Source organism: Hyla sarda, chromosome 6, assembly GCF_029499605.1.
Source record: "Hyla sarda isolate aHylSar1 chromosome 6, aHylSar1.hap1, whole genome shotgun sequence".
NCBI lineage: Eukaryota > Metazoa > Chordata > Amphibia > Anura > Hylidae > Hyla > Hyla sarda.
The window spans coordinates 99,790,374-99,806,679 of NC_079194.1; the positions used below are offsets into that span (position 1 = coordinate 99,790,374).

General features: G+C 43.2%; 1 protein-coding gene across 10 annotated transcripts in view; it reads left to right on the forward strand.

Annotated features, from left to right (window-relative positions):
* The window catches only part of ATXN7 (ataxin 7), a 143,053-nt gene that overhangs the window by 92,516 nt on the left and 34,231 nt on the right, over window positions 1-16,306 (forward strand). The window contains exon 1 of one of the 10 annotated variants that reach the window (XM_056524533.1): window positions 7,092-7,230. The exons of the other annotated variants lie outside the window; for them this stretch is intronic. Within the exon in view, the coding sequence (XP_056380508.1) occupies window positions 7,182-7,230 (49 nt within the window). The 5' untranslated portion in view covers window positions 7,092-7,181. Of the gene's footprint in view, window positions 1-7,091; window positions 7,231-16,306 lie in introns of those variants that run through there. 10 annotated transcript variants of the gene reach the window in all.

Consider the following 16,306-nt stretch of genomic DNA (forward strand, 5'->3'; position numbering starts at 1 on the left):
TAGTTACTACATTGCTACCTTGGTTAGACTAATGCGTCCTCTATGGGACGATAAACCTAATGTCCCATGGGTTCAAATAGCCATTACGCAGCGGTAGTGCATGTGGGGCATTGCTGTGCACTGTAACATTTGTCCTGGATTTACATAGTTAACGCCCTCCTCCCCTTGGGTGATCCTCGTCTCCTCCTTAAAGGGGTACTCCGGTGAAAACCTTTTTTCTTTTAAATCAACTGGTGGCAGAAAGTTAAACATATTTGTAAATTACTTCTATTAAAAAATCTTAATCCTTCCAGTACTTATTAGCTGCTGAATGCTACAGAGGAAATTCCTTTCTTTTTGGAACACTGATGACATCACGAACACAGTGCTCTCTCCTGACATCTCTGTCCATTTCAGCAACCATGCATAGCAGATGTATGCTAAGGGCAGCATGGTGGCTCAGTGGTTAGCACTGCTGCCTCGCAGTGCTGGGGACTTGGGTTCAAATCCCACTAAGGACAACAATAAATAAAGCGTTATTATTATTATTATAACGTCAGCAGAGAGAACTGTGCTCGTGATGTCATCAGAGAGCATTCCAAAAAGAAAAGAATTTCCTCTAGTATTCAGCAGCTAATAAGTACAGGAAGGATTAATATTTTTTAATAGAAGTAATTTACAAATATGTTTAACTTTCTGCCACCAGTTGATTTTAAAGAAAAAAGGTTTTCACCGGAGTACCCCTCTAACCCCTTAAGGACACAGCTCATTTTCACCTTAAGGACGCAGGCCTTTTTTGAACATCTGACCACTGTCATTTTAAGCATTAATAACTCTGGGATGCTTTAACCTTTCATTCTGATTCCGAGATAGTTTTTTTTGTGACATATTATACTTTATGTTAGTGGTAAAATTTTGTCGATCCTTGCATAATTTCTTGGTGACAAATTCCAAAATTTCATGAAAAATTTGAAAATCTTGAATTTTTTTAACTTTGAAACTCTGCTTATAAGGAAAATGGAAATCCCAAATAAATTATATATTGATTCACATATACAATATGTCTACTTTGTGTTTGCATCATTAAGTTGACATGTTGTTGCAAAGTATAGCAGCAATTTTCCAATTTTTCACAAAATTTTCTAAATCGGAATTTTTAAGGGACCAGTTCAGCTTTGAAGTGGATCTGAGGGGTCTTCATATTAGAAATACCCCACAAATGACCCCATTATAAAAAATGCACCCATCAAAGTATTCAAAATGACATTCAGTAAGCGTGTTAACCCTTTAGGTGTTTCACAGGAATAGCAGCAAAGTGAAGGAGAAAATTCAAAATCTTTCTTTTTTCCACTCGCATGTTCTTGTAGACCCAGTTTTTGAATTTTTACAAGGGGTAAAAGGAGAAAAATCTTCCTAAAATTTGTAACCCAATTTCTCTCGAGTAAGGAAATACCTCATATGTGTATGTCAAGTGTTCTGTGGGTGCACTAGAGGGCTCAGAAGGGAAGGAGCAACAATAGGATTTTGGAGAGTGAATTTTTCTGAAATGGTTTTTGGGGGGCATGTCACATTTAGGAAGCCCCTATGGTGCCAGAACAGCAAGAAAACCCCCACATGGCATACTATTTTGGAAACTACACCCCTCAGGAAACATAACAAGGGGTCCAGTGAGCCTTAATACCCCACAGGTGTTTGACGACTTTTCGTTAAAGTTGGACGTGTACATGAATTTATTTATTTTTCTCACTAACGTGCTGGTTTTTCCCAAAATTTTACATTTCTACAAGGGGTAATAGGAGAAAATGCCCCCCAAAATTCGTAACCCCATTTCTTCTGAGTGTGGAAATACCCCATGTGTGGACTAAAAGTGCTCTGCTGGCGCATTACAATGCTCAGAAGAGAAGGAGCGCCATTGAGCTTATGGAGAGAGAATTTGGTTGGAATAGAAGTCGGGGGCCTTGTGCATTTACACAGCCCCCCGGGTGCCAGAACAGTGGACCCCGCCACATGTGACCCCATTTTGGAAACTACACCCCCCCCCCCACATAATTTAATAAGGGGTACAGTGAGCATTTACACCCCATTGGCTTTTAACAGATCCTTGGAACAGTGGGCTGTGCAAATGAAAAATTATTTTTTTCATTTTCACAGACCACTGTTCCAAAAATCTGTCAGACACCTGTGGGGCGTAAATGCTCACTGTACCCCTTATTACATTCCGCAGAGCACTTTACATCCACATATGGGGTATTTTCTTACTCAGAAGAAATGGGGTTACAAATTTTGGGGGCTTTTTTCCTATTTTCCCTTGTAAAAATGAAAAATTTAGGGTAGCACCAGCATTTTTGTGAAAAAAAAAGTTTTTTCTTCATTTTCCCATCAAACTTTAACGTAAATTGGTAAAACACCTGTGAGGTGTTAAAGCTCACTATACCCCTTGTTACGTTCCGTGATGGGTGTAGTTTCCAAAATGGGGTCACATGTGGGTATTTATTTTTTTGCGTTTATGTCAGAACCGCTGTAAAATCAGCCACCCCTGTGCAAATCACCAATTTAGGCCTCAAATCTACATAGTGCGCTCTCACTCCTGAGCCTTGTTGTGCACCCGCAGAGCATTTTACGCCCACATATGAGGTATTTCCGTACTCAGGAGAAATTGCTTTACAAATTTTGTGGGTCTTTTTTTCCTTTTAACCCCTTAAGGACTCAGGGTTTTTCCGTTTTTGCACTTTCGTTTTTTCCTCCTTACCTTTAAAAAATCATAACCCTTTCAATTTTCCACCTAAAAATTCATATTATGGCTTATTTTTTGCGTCGCCAATTCTACTTTGCAGTGACATTAGTCATTTTACCCCAAAATGCACGGCGAAACGGAAAAAAAAATCATTGTGCGACAAAATCGAAAAAAAAACACCATTTTGTAACTTATGGGGGCTTCCGTTTCTACGCAGTGCATATTTCGGTAAAAATTACACCTTATCATTATTCTGTTGGTCCATACGGTTAAAATGATATCCTACTTATATAGGTTTGATTTTGTCGCACTTCTGGAAAAAATCATAACTACATGCAGGAAAATTTATACGTTTAAAAATGTCATCTTCTGACCCCTATAACTTTTTTATTTTTCCACGTACAGGGCGGTATGAGGACTCATTTTTTGCGCCGTGATCTGAAGTTTTTATTGGTATGATTTTTGTTTTGATCTGACTTTTTGATCACTTTTTATTCATTTTTTAATGTTATAAAAAGTTACCAAAATATGCTTTTTTGGACTTTGGAATTTTTTTGCGCGTACGCCATTGACCGTACGGCTTAATTAATGATATATTTTTATAGTTCGGACATTTACGTACGCGGCGATACCACATATGTTTATTTTTTTTTTTTTTTACACTGTTTTATTTTTTTTATGGGAAAAGGGGGGTGATTCAAACTTTTATTAGGGAAGGGGTTAAATGACCTTTATTAACACTTTTTTTTTTTACTTTTTTTTTGCAGTGTTATAGGTCCCATAGGGACCTATAACACTGCACACACTGATCTCTCATCCTGATCACAGGCGTGTATTAACACGCCTGTGATCAGCATTATCGGCGCTTGACTGCTCCTGCCTGGATCTCAGGCACGGAGCAGTCATTCGTCGATCGGACACCGAGGAGGCAGGTAAGAGCCCTCCCGGTGTCCGATCAGCTGTTCGGGACGCCACAATTTCACCGCGGCGGTCCCGTACAGCCCGACTGAGCAGCCGGGATACTTTCAGTTTCACTTTAGAAGCGGCGGTCAGCTTTGACCGCCGCTTCTAAAGGGTTAATACCGCACATCGCCGCGATCGGCGATGTGTGGTATTAGCCGCGGGTCCCGGCCGTTGATTAGCGCCGGGACCCACGCGATATGATGCGGGATCGCGGCGCGATCCCGCTTCATATCGCGGGAGCCGGCGCAGGACGTAAATATACGTCCTGCGTCGTTAAGGGGTTAACGCTTGTGGAAATAAAAAGTATGGGGAAACACCAGTATGTTAGTGTAATTTTTTTTATTTTTTTTTTACACTAACAAGCTGGTGTAGCCCCCAACTTTTCCTTTTCATAAGGGGTAAAAGGAGAAAAAGACCCCCACAATTTGTAGTGCAATTTCCTTGAAATACGACAGGGCTCCGAAGTGAGAGAGCGCCATGCGCATTTGAGGACTAAATTAGGGATTGCATCGGGGTGGACATACATAGGGGTGGGGTATTCTATGCCAGTGATTCCCAAACAGGGTGCCTCCAGCTGTTGCTAAACTCCCAGCATGCCTGGACAGCCAGTGGCTGTCCAGAAATGCTGGAAGTTGTTGTTTTGCAACAGCTGGAGGCTCTGTTTTGGAAACACTGCCATACGATATGTTTTTTATTTTTATTGGGGGGGACAGTGTAAGGGGGTGTATATGTTGTGTTTTACCCTTTATTATGTGTTAGTGTAGTGTAGTGTTTTTAGGGTACATTCGCACTGACGGGTTTACATTAAGTTTCCTGCAGCTCAAACTTGAAGCAGGAAACTTAATGTAAACCTGCCCGTGTGAATGTACCCTGTACATTCACATGGGGGGGGCAAACCTCCAGCTGTTTCAAAACTACTTTTGCAACAGCTGGAGGCACACTGGTTGGAAAACCTTCAGTTAGGTTCTGTTACCTAATTCAGTATTTTCCAACAGGGTGCCTCCAGCTGTTGCAAAACTACAACTCCCAGCATGTACTGATTGCCGAAGGGCATGCTGGGAGATGTAGTTATGCAACAGGTGGAGGTACGCAACTACAACTCCCAGCATGCCGAGACAGCTGTTTGGGCATGCTGGGATTTTCAGTTTTGCAAAATCTGGAGGGCTACAGTTTAGAGACTACTGCACACTGATCTCCAAACTGTGGCCCTCCAGATGTTGCAAAACTACAAATCCCAGCATGCCCAGACAGCAATTGGCTGTCTGGGCATGCTGGGATATGTAGTTTTGCAACAGCTGGAGGCACACAACTACAACTCCTAGCATGCCCAGACAGCCGTTTGCAGCCGGGCATGCTGGGAGTTGTAGTTTTGCAACATCTGGAGAACCACTGTTTGGAGACCACTGGGTAGAGGTCTCCAAACTGTGATCCTCCAGATCTTGCAAAACTACAACTCCCGGCATGCCCAGACAGGCATTGGCTGTCTGAGCATGCTGGGAGTTGTAGTATTGCAACATCTGGAGGATCACAGTTTGGCGACCACTACACAGTGGTCTCCAAACAGTGGTCCTCCAGATGTTGCTAAACTACAACTCCCAGCATGCCCAGACAGCCAATGCTTTCTGGGCATGCCGGGAGTTGTAGTTTTGCAGCATCTGGAGCATCACTCACCGGCCAGCCAGATCCCGCCGCAGCCTGCAGGATCCGCCACCGGGTAAGAAGGACTTATTCCCTCTCTGTCCCGCTCTCCCCGTACTAACACATGTGAACGGAGGTCTGGCAGCGGTTATGGCGGGTGCGCGGCGATGGCGGGGCACTTACCCCCGTCACCGCTGCCGGACACCCGGATCGCCGCGCATCAAACGCCCACCCCCCACCGCCCCTACACACCCGCTCGCTAATTGGGTTAATCAAATGGGGTGTTGGGCGGGAGTGGTCTCCTGCCGGACACCCCGGGACTTTAGCTAATTAACCCGATCAGCGCCGCGGGAGCGCGCACAATGAACGCGGCCTTTATATGGCGGAATGCGCGAAGGTATCGCGTTATCCGCTGTATAAATTCAGCGTCCAGTGCGACGGGGGTTAAGCTGAACTTCTCACCTGCCGTAGACAAACGAAGGTGAAAAGTTCAGCCCCCGGGATGCAGTAGTAGCTGCAATTATGTGAATGACGGGTATAACCGTCACTCTGCGCGAATGCACTTCAGCAGCTGACGGGTATACCCGTCATTCTGCGTTAAGGGGTTAATATCACCTGTCAGTGACAATAGCACAGCATCAAACTACATCTCCCAGGTTATATGAAGTAAAATCTCTATGCTTGTATGAGAGATTTCACAGGGAAAGAAGGGAGTTTACTATGAAGATCCAGAGCGATTGTTACGATGCACTTCAGGCTTGGAAATGCCCCGCGTGCACCATGCTACCTCATGTGCATAAGAATAACAGAAGAAAGAAGCCACAGATCTTCAAAGTACCATTGTTATCAGCATCACCCGCACTACAAGCCTATACCAATAGTTTAGTGTGGGTGATGCTGATGACAGATTCTCTTTAAGACCCCCATACACATTAGACAACTGGTGGCCAAAGCGATCAGTTTCAATGGAACTGGACAACCATTTAATGTGTATGGAGGCCTGTTGACTGTCACCTGACAGATATTGGTGGGAGAGAGAAGAATTGGGCAAGTTGAATTTCAATTGCCTGATCTTTTTTTGTTCTCTGGCTCTTTTGTCCTGCTGATATTCCCCCAAACTATTCTAAAGAACATTTTGGTGAACCATGGCCTGCCATTGATCAGCACCTTCCCTGTATACTCTTATTTCCAGAATCACTACTATCACCAGAAGGGGCAATTTTGTAAATAGGAGAAAGCAGGTTCCCAACAAGTAGGAGAGCAGCCACAGATAATCCTGGTCTTGCCAATTTTTCTCCTTGTCATAATGTCTCCTAGTTGTCAGAAGAACAGTCAGACACATTTGTGCATGGTAATGAAATGGTCATAATACAATCCCTAATATAACTGTTTTATTGGCATTAAAGTAGAAGCGTCATTTTAAGGGGATGATTTGCAAATGCATGTTTGCAGCTGATGTAGTTGTTCAATCCACAGTAAGTAATTTTAACCAAGTCTGCGATAAGCATATATCTATTCTATTAAAAGGAAATATTAAAAATTACATCCATTGCATCTAAAACTGAGTCTACGTTTATCTGTGCAGGCTTAAAATATTTTAGATTATTTTCTAATATTATCAAGAATCTGTTCGATGAAGCCTTTTAAACGGTAAATAGGATTCTTATTATTAGTAGACGTTTGATAGGGGCTTTTCGTTTACAGATAGGAGTTGTTGAAAAAAGCAACATATAGGAGCCCTGAAGGATCTGGGAGAATCTGGCCTGCTGTATCCTGGCTGTCGGGATGGGAGCTCTGTACATAGGCGTGAGTGACAGGGGACGACAGCTGCAGCAGGACATTGTCTACGTGCAGATCAGTCCCACATATGACACCATGCAGCCGGTGTGCAGGCAGTAACAATGGTTTCTCTGCAGGTTTGTTCAGTGTCAGCATTTGGGAAACCCACCTTAACTTTCCACTATTTTTTCATTTTTCCTGCAATTAAGTTTTCTGGTGTCAAAAACACCATGTGTATTCAGCTTCCCACTCAAGCCTCCACAGAAAAGTGCTAGTGAAAAAAGCTGAATTATTCCTCGCCTGGTTTGCCAGTGAATAAAACACAGAACTCTTCTGCTGCATTAAATGTACTGCACTGAGTATTGTAGCTCTTAGGCTCCAGGGCAATACTCATGAATAATGGTAAATTCGTAGGATTACCACAAATGTGACTTGTTTCCCCATGAGTAAATATTTGCAGTCAATAATTGCATCTTCTTAAAGTGTTTATTAACTTTATTGCGTTAGTTTAGTACGTTTTATTTAGGCCTTAGGCTGGGTTCAAACTTGTGCTCCTTTATTCCATTGTTCTGCTCAGTCACTGGGGCAGGAAAAAATTATATACCAGAAAATCCATTGCATGTGAGACACCAACAGTGCCTGACTGATACTGTTCTGTTTTGTGGGTTCGGCTGGGTTTAAAGGGTTACTCCACTGCCCAGCGTTCGGATCTAAATGTTCTGAACGCTGTTTTCGCTCTGCGGGGGTCTCCCACACCCCCACAATACAAGTCTATGGGACTTGCATTGTGGGGGCATGGCCGTGACATCACCAGGGGCGTAGCCAACTCCCGCAGCACGAAAACATTTAGTTCCAAATGCTGGCCAGTGGGGTTACCCCGACCCTTTACAAAGCTGGTTGTATCCAGCGAAACGTCGGGGAGGGGTGGGGGTCAATGTCTGTTGAATTTTAACAACATAGGGACAGACCACAAATAGGGATAATACATCGCAATCCAACAGACTGTTGTTAACAATACCAAGGGCATTGTACTGAATAACTAGCTACACAGGATTGCTAAATCCCACAAGTTAAGAGTGGATATAATAACCACCTCACCCTGGCTCTGGTCCCTGTGGGGTTTTAATCACAATATCATTGTATATATGAGCACCAAGGATATCTAAGGAATTTTAATTACATTAAATAAAAGTTATATTTTAACCCCTTAAGGATGCAGCCCATTTGGGCCTTAAGGACACAGACAATTACATTTTTACGTTTTCGTTTTTTCCTCCTCCTTCAAAAAATCATCTCTTTTATATTTTCATTCACAGACTAATATGAGGGCTTGTTTTTTGTGCGACCAGTTGTCCGTTGTAATGCCATCACTCGTTTTACCATAAAATGTATGGCGCAACCCAAAAAAATATTATTTGTGTGGTGAAATGAAAAAGAAAACCGCAATTTTGTTAATTTTGTAAGGTTTTGTTTTTACACTGTATAATTTACGGTAAAAATGACATGTGTTCTTTATTCTTTGGGTCAATATGATTAAAATGATACCCATGATAACTTACTTTTCTATTACTGTTGCGCTTAAAAAAAAAAAAAAAAGCTAACTTTTTAACCAAATTAGTACGTTTAAAATCCCCCTATTTTGAAGACCTATAACTTTTTCACTTTTCTGAATAAGCGGCAGTATAAGGGCTCATTTTTTGCGCCGTGATCTGTACTTTTTATTGATACTGTATTTGCTTATATAAAACTTTTAATCCATTTTTCATTAATTTTTTGGGGAATAAAATGTTATAAAAAAGCATCTATTTTGGACTTTATTTATTTATTTTTTTTTACATTCACGCCGTTCACTGTATCATTAACATTTTATTTTAATAGTTCAGATATTTACGCATGCGGCGATACCAAGTATGTATATAAAAAAAATTTTAACACTTTTTGGGGGTGAAATAGGGAAAATGAGACAATTTGCGTTTTTATTGGGGGAGGGGGTTTTTCACATTTTTTTTTTTTTACTTACTTTTATTTTTACACTTTAATAGTCCCCATAGGGGACTATTTATAGCAATCATTCGATTGCTAATCCTGTTCAGTGCTATCGGTCATCTTCTGCTCTGGTCTGCGGGAAACCAGATCAGAGCAGAAGATGCCGGGAAGGCAGCGGAGGCAGATGAGGGGACCTCCATCTGCCGTGCTGGATGATCGGATCTCCGCGGCAGTGCTGCAGGCAAGCCGATCATCTATTTTAGTGTCCGCAATGCTGCAGATGCCGTGATCTGTATTGATCACAGCATCTGAGGGGTTAATGGCGGACATCCGCAGGATCGCGGTGTCCGCCATTACGGGCGTTCCCTGGCTGCGATCAGCAGCCGGGACCTGCTGCACATGATCCGGGCATCGCTCTGATGCTCGCGGCTATGCTTAGGACGTAAATGTATGTCCTGGTGCGTTAAGTACCACCTCAAGAGGACGTACATTTACGTCCTCCGTCGTTAAGGGGGTCCCTAGTATTGGGAATTAGTCCCATCTGGGCTAATTGGACATTTATAAGGGAATTGGATATTTATCAAAACCCTGGGAAACTCTCGAGGAATTTGGATATATAAATGGGTACCCCTTTAAGGCACAACATTACCGACAGCAAATAGCATACCAAACAAAATAGTTCTGCATGCAACAGAGCCTCCAACACAGGTGTAAACCCAGTCATAGCTATACAGATGACTTTTATTCTCAGGATATGTAGCTGGTCCCATTGCTTTTTGCCTTCGTGGATGATAGCACACTTCCCTCATCCATGTTCATGAGTCTGAAGTTCAGTAGAGATGATAAACCTCCCAAGATTCATTTCATGTCACATTAGTTTTAGATTCAGAAGTCTCCTGACAGCTCTGAGGATGCCCATGACTAGAATGTACAGAAACAGAGACTCATGTCAAAAGGCAGAAGTCCTTGTCCCTGTAAAGTGCACTGTGCAATGGTATATATTCGCTGGTCAGGCCCAGCAAATGTAATGGGTGTTAGTGACAATGCATACAACATTGCTGCTTACCTCTAGGTCACTTATTGCACAAGAGCTGGGACTCCTGCCTTTTACGGAAGTTCTTTCTCCTGTCTAAGACATTTTGCTAAATTGCAAAAATCTTGTATTCTGACAAATCTGCTCTTCTCAATATTTCAACAATAGACATCATATTTCCAACCCAGAAATCTATACATCCTATAGTCCAAACCTGATAAATATTTCAGTACAGCCAATTCAATCAGTCAGGAAAACATAATTTTGTCTGCATATAAGCACAGATTACCTTTTATGTCTGTTGCCACAATTACTTAAGCTTCCTAAAGGATTTTTTCTGTTGGACCCATGTGCAGCACTTTACCTGTATTATTTTAGCCTCTATAGTACATCGGAAGATGATGCTTGTCCTGTGGCTCCTTTTCTGTTGTTGGTGTGCAACCAGAACTGAGCAGCAGGGGGAGCCATTACTAATGATGTGCTCATTATACTCCCTGTATAAACATTGGCTTGGGAAAAGAATAACTGAGCAATCCTGACAGCTCTTGTAATAGGTCTGTCTGCTGTGAATCAGAGGGAGATGACGGAGGATGAATCATTGTATTAATCAGGACCCTTCATCTTCATATAGTGCCCCCTGACTACCCCTCAATCTCTCCAGCCTCTTGTGATATTTTTGTAGCAATATGTGTTACTGTAGATACTGCAGATGTCAGTAGCATATTTTTATATGAACACCATTACTGCAACTTAACCACCCACACCATTAGCACAACTTAACTACCCTTACGCCCCCCTTGACATAGCAGAGTCTGCCATTGCTTATGCCAGTTTTTCCCAACCAGGCTATCCATTAATAGTGCAGCAGTCATTCCTGTACATGGTATTTCCCCATACACTATTTTTTGCAATGTATGGTGCACATGTACACCCCACAGAAAAGGTGCCCGCTTTTTGATCATATCACATACTGCCAGAATTTGTATTTACTGAGAACAATCCGTGCATGCTGGGAGTTGTAGTTTGCAACAGCTGGAGGCACCCTGGTTGGGAAACACTGGCTTATGCCATCATCCTATTTTAGTAGAATACAAGTGATTTTATTTGATCCAAGTGATATTCAAGGCTCCGGATACATTGTGTGTAATGGAATGTCCTCTTCATTCATTCATTTATTTATATATATAATCTGCTGCAGAACCTCTTTACTAACAGGATAGGGGCTCACTTTGTCACTGGATATTATCTGAGGTCTGACTCTCCCCATTCCATATATTTTAAAGGGATTACCCAGATTAAAAAATCTTTCAAATTTTTTATCCAGAAACAGCAACCTTGTCATAGTCTGTTAGTTTGTGGTATTGCAGCTCAGTCCCACTGAAGTGGACCGAGCAGAATCAGTTATGGTTGTGTGCGGTATTATGTTGGAAGAAAGCAGCTATGGTGTATCTGGTACATAGGGACTACAAGTTAGCTACTGGAATTTGACGTACCAGGTACGTCATGAGGAGGATGGCACTGGCTTGGGAGCAGTGGTAGTGTCACCCGCAGTGGAGACCCGCTGTTAAATGTTGGCTGGCAGCTGCAACAATGTGTGGAGCTGCACTTCGACCTAATACAGTTAACCTTTTAGATGCTGTGGCCAATGACAGCCCCCATCGCCGACCTGCGGTGACATCACAGGGTGTTGATGGTAGCAATTACAACAGCCACCGCTCTCCTGGCCGTGGATGCCAATCGGCCTCTGCCTTAAAGGGGTACTCCTCCCCTTGACATCTTATCCCCTATCCAAAGGATAGGGAATAAGATGTCTGATCACGGGGGTCCCTCTGCTGGGGACCCCCGCGATCTCCCTGCTGCACCAAGCGTTCTTTTAGAGTTAGGGGTGCAGCACTGGAGGCTTGGGATGTCACGGTCGCGCCTCCTCAATGCAAATCTATGGAAGGGGGTGTGATGGCTATCACGTCCCCTCCCATAGACTTGCATTCAGGGGGCGTGGCTGTGACTTCATGAGTGGGTGTTACTGTGACGTGACGAGCCTCCCCGTCACCAGGTCAATTTTACAAAAAAAAAACATTTTAAATTAAAATTGACACCACTAGGGGTCATCTGTCTTTATGCAGACAGACTACTCTGTATTTTGCAGCATACTGGATACCGGACGTAAAGCATGCCGGTATCCAGTATAGGAGATCACCATTGCACCAGTACAACCTTCAGCTGTTCCCAAACTACAAATCCCATGATGGGAGTTGTAGTTTGCAACAGCTCTGAGTACAATCTTTGTAAAACTCTTTTTGAGCTGTGTATTCTCCAGCTGTGTGCCTCCAGCTCTTGCAAAACTACAGACAAAGGATGTGTAGGCATGCTGGGAGTTGTAGTTTTGCAACAGCTAAAGGCAACACTGCTCTAACTCAGTGCTTTACAAACACTGCAGCTCCAGCTGTTGCAAAGCTGTTGTGACAGCAGGGATGGAGCGATGCACAGTGATGGAGCCACTGGTAAACATTTTTTATGTTAAATCAACTGGTGCCGGAAAGATAAACAGATTAGTAAATTACTTCTATTTAAAGTTCTTAATCCTTCCAGCTGCTATATGCTCCAGAGGAAGTTCTTTTCTTTTTGAATTTCCTTTCTGTCTGACCACAGTGCTCTCTACTGACACCTCTGTCCATTTTAGGAACTGTCCAGAGCAGGAGATGTTTGCTATGGGGATTACTCCTACTCTGGATAGTTCCTAACATGGACAGAGGTGTCAGCAGACAGCACTGTGGTCAGACAGAAAGGAAATTCAAAAAGAAAAGAACTTCCTCTGGAGCATATAGCAGGTGATAAGTACTGAAATCATTAAAGGACATCTGCAGCGTGATTAACACTTATCCACTATCCACAGGATAGGGGATAAGTGTTTGATCGCGGGGGGGTCCGACCGCTGGGACCCCCTGTGATCTCCTGTACGGGGCCGCGGCTGTCCCGTGCAGGGGGCGTGCCGGCCGCAGCATGACGTTGCATCCTGCACGCCTCCTCCATACACGTCTATGGGAGAGGCGGGGAGGCAGCGTTCGTGCCTCCCCGTCTCCCCCATAGAACTGTATGGGGACGGGGAGTAGACGGGGCGTCACCGTCGACCTCTAGGTCGACTACGCGCCTTAGCGCTCACCATGAGCGCTAATGGCGGCGCCCCGTTAGGGAGATAGTGGGGGTCCCAGCTGTTGGACCCCCTGCAATCAAACACTTGTCCCCTATCCTGTGGATAGGGGATAAGTGTCATACCGCTGCAGTTGTCCTTTAAGATTTTTAAATAGAAGTAATTTAACTTTAACTGTCTGACACCAGTTGATTAAAACAATTATTTTCCAGTGGAGTACCCCTTTAAGGGGCTGGCTGGTAGATACTGGGAGGAGACTAAGCTTAGCCCTGTATGATGGTGCATTGCCTCTGACAGCAATGGATGCTGGGAAAAGCAGAAGACAGTCAATTACAGCAGGGAGAGCTACATAGCTTCCTGCTCGGTGAATGGGTTACATAGTGGCTAAGTGGTTATACAGCACTAATAGATTTGCTTTGAGCAGTTAATTCACTTTTCATTTGCAAGCTATAGGCCAACAAATGTTTTATACTTGGGCACCATGAAAATGTACCCAAAAATAATACCACTTAAAACATCACCTCATCCTCTAGCAACAAGCCCTCACACAGCTTCGTCTGTAAAATAAAATAAAAAGAAACGGCTGTCAATTTTTTAAATTTTTTAATTTTTTTTTATGGTTAATGCAATAAACCATAGCAAATTATATAAATTAGGTACTGCTGAAATCGTACTGACCCAGAAATAGTGAAGTCAACCAGTCTCGCAAAAATATTTGGGCACCCCAAAGTCTCTGTATCTTGATTATGATGCCTACAAAATATCCTAAATAAAAGGAAGTCTTCAAACCTGCTAGGTTTTCCTTCATGTCGAAGGGCTGTATTTTAGTTACGTAGTGCACAAGGGCCACATAAGGGATATTTCCAAAAATGTCAGACTTTAAGGAAAAAAATATTGAGTTGCATTTCTCTGTCAACACCTGCTATTATAGAAAATATGGATTATAAAGAAAAATCTGTTTAAAAAAATGTGATTCTGCCTCTATTTTGCTTTAATTTCAATGAAGCACCTAAAGGGTTAATAAACTTTCAAAATTTCATTTTGAATACTTTGTGGTGTGTGATTCTTAAAATGGGGGGAATTATGGGAAGTTCTAACATACAGAACATTAAATGGGCACTGTCACCAAAAATTTTTTGTGATATGTTGTAGTACTTATGTACTGCAACATTACTCTAATATAGTTTCATTTTTTATTTTTTTATTAAAATGGTTTAATTTACTTTTGAAAACCGGCCACTAGGGGGTCTCCCTCCTAGTGGCCGGCTGCTGGCTGGCGTGACGTCACGCTTGAATTCGGACCGATGCCGCCTGGGCATCCGTCCTAATTCATTCAGCCTGCGCTCGCTCCCTGCTTGTCAATCAGACAGGCGGGAGCGAGCGCTGTGAAAGCCGGGACTTGAGCGCATTGGCTCCCTAGCCTCCCGACATACGCGCCGGCAGCACGCAGTGTTGCCGCTTCTGTCATGGACATGTTATAGGGAGCTGTAAGGGATTGGCTTAGTGGCCGTGATTTTATAGGGAGTTTTTGGGAGGCGGGTTGGGGGCGATGGTGGGATTTGTGCTGCGGCCGTGGTCTTATAAGGAACTGTGTGCGGGGGGGGGGGGGGGGGTTGTTCCCGTTACAAAGATTGTTTTCAGCACAGGGTGCCTCTAGTTATTTCACCACTACAACTCCCAGCATGCCCTGACAGCCAATAGATGTCAGGGCAAGCTGGGAGTTGTAGTGGTGAAACAGCTGGAGGCACCCTGTATATTTAAACAAAGGGCGGAAGTCGGCCCCCCCAGCAGGCATCAGTGACGTCACGCCTGCTGGGGAAGGCTGCCTGGTAGTGAGCACACTACCAGGCAGACATAAAGTTATTTCTAAGATGGTAAAAAAAAAAAAAATTTAAAGGCAGGGAGCGGGATAGATTTGCAATAGGCAGGGACAGATGGGCAATAGGCAGAGACAGAAAAAGAAATATATAGGATGGTGGGAGCTACTCTTTAAAATCCATTTTAGAACTGGTCTGGACTAGACTGGTCCCTAAAAGATTTGATTTTGAAATTTTCTTCAAATTTTGGAAAATTGCTGCTAAATTTATAAGCTTTCTAACGTTTAAATTTTTTTTTAATAATGGCAACATAAAGAAGACATATTGTAACTGTGAATGAATAACTCATTTATGTGTTATGACTATCTTTTGTACAAGCAGAGAATTTTAAATTCAGAAATAAAGAAATTTGTGTGGCGGGACCTCCATGTATCAGATTTGTTTTAGTAGTACATCCCACAAATGTATGATTGGATAGAGACCTGGGGAATTTAGAGGCCAAGTCAATACCTTGAACTCTTAGTTATGTTTTCTAGACCATTATTGAACAATTTTGCAGTGTGGCATTATCCAGCTGAAAGAGACTTCTGCCTTTTGGCACCACTGCTGTCATGAAGGCCGATACAAGTCACAGTAACATCTATGTGAACGCTAGGACCCAAGGTTTCTCCAGGTAAAGGATATGGCTGCATTGGCTATATACATGATGAAAATTAAACTGGCTCAGACCAGGCCATGTTTTTCCATGGTCCATAGGCATTCTGATAGATGAGCGATAACGCAGCTCTGTACGCAACAAAATGTGATACGCTGTGTGTTCCCACACTGTTGTTGTCCGGGAAAGAAAATAAAATTGCTCTATTCCTGGGGGTGTTGTAATAATAAAAAAAGAACCGACCCGTGCTGCATCTGTGTTGACTCTTCTAGTCCCTAGTCCTTCTTCCTGGTTACCGTGACATAGCCATGCAGGAACTGCCCACTTGGCCCCTGACGTAGGAGTCACATCTCCACGGACATACATTGGCTAAGCTGGGCAGTTTCTGCGTGATCGCGTAATCACAGGAACCAGGGGACTGGGAGCTACAACACAGCACAGGTGAGTATAGCTTCACAACCCAAACATGAAGACTTCCCTTTTTTTCTTCCTAGGCAGCCTCTTTAAGGCTACTTTCACACTGTCGTTGTGACCCAGCAGTACACCGGCCATTGTAAAACGACGGGAGTATAGC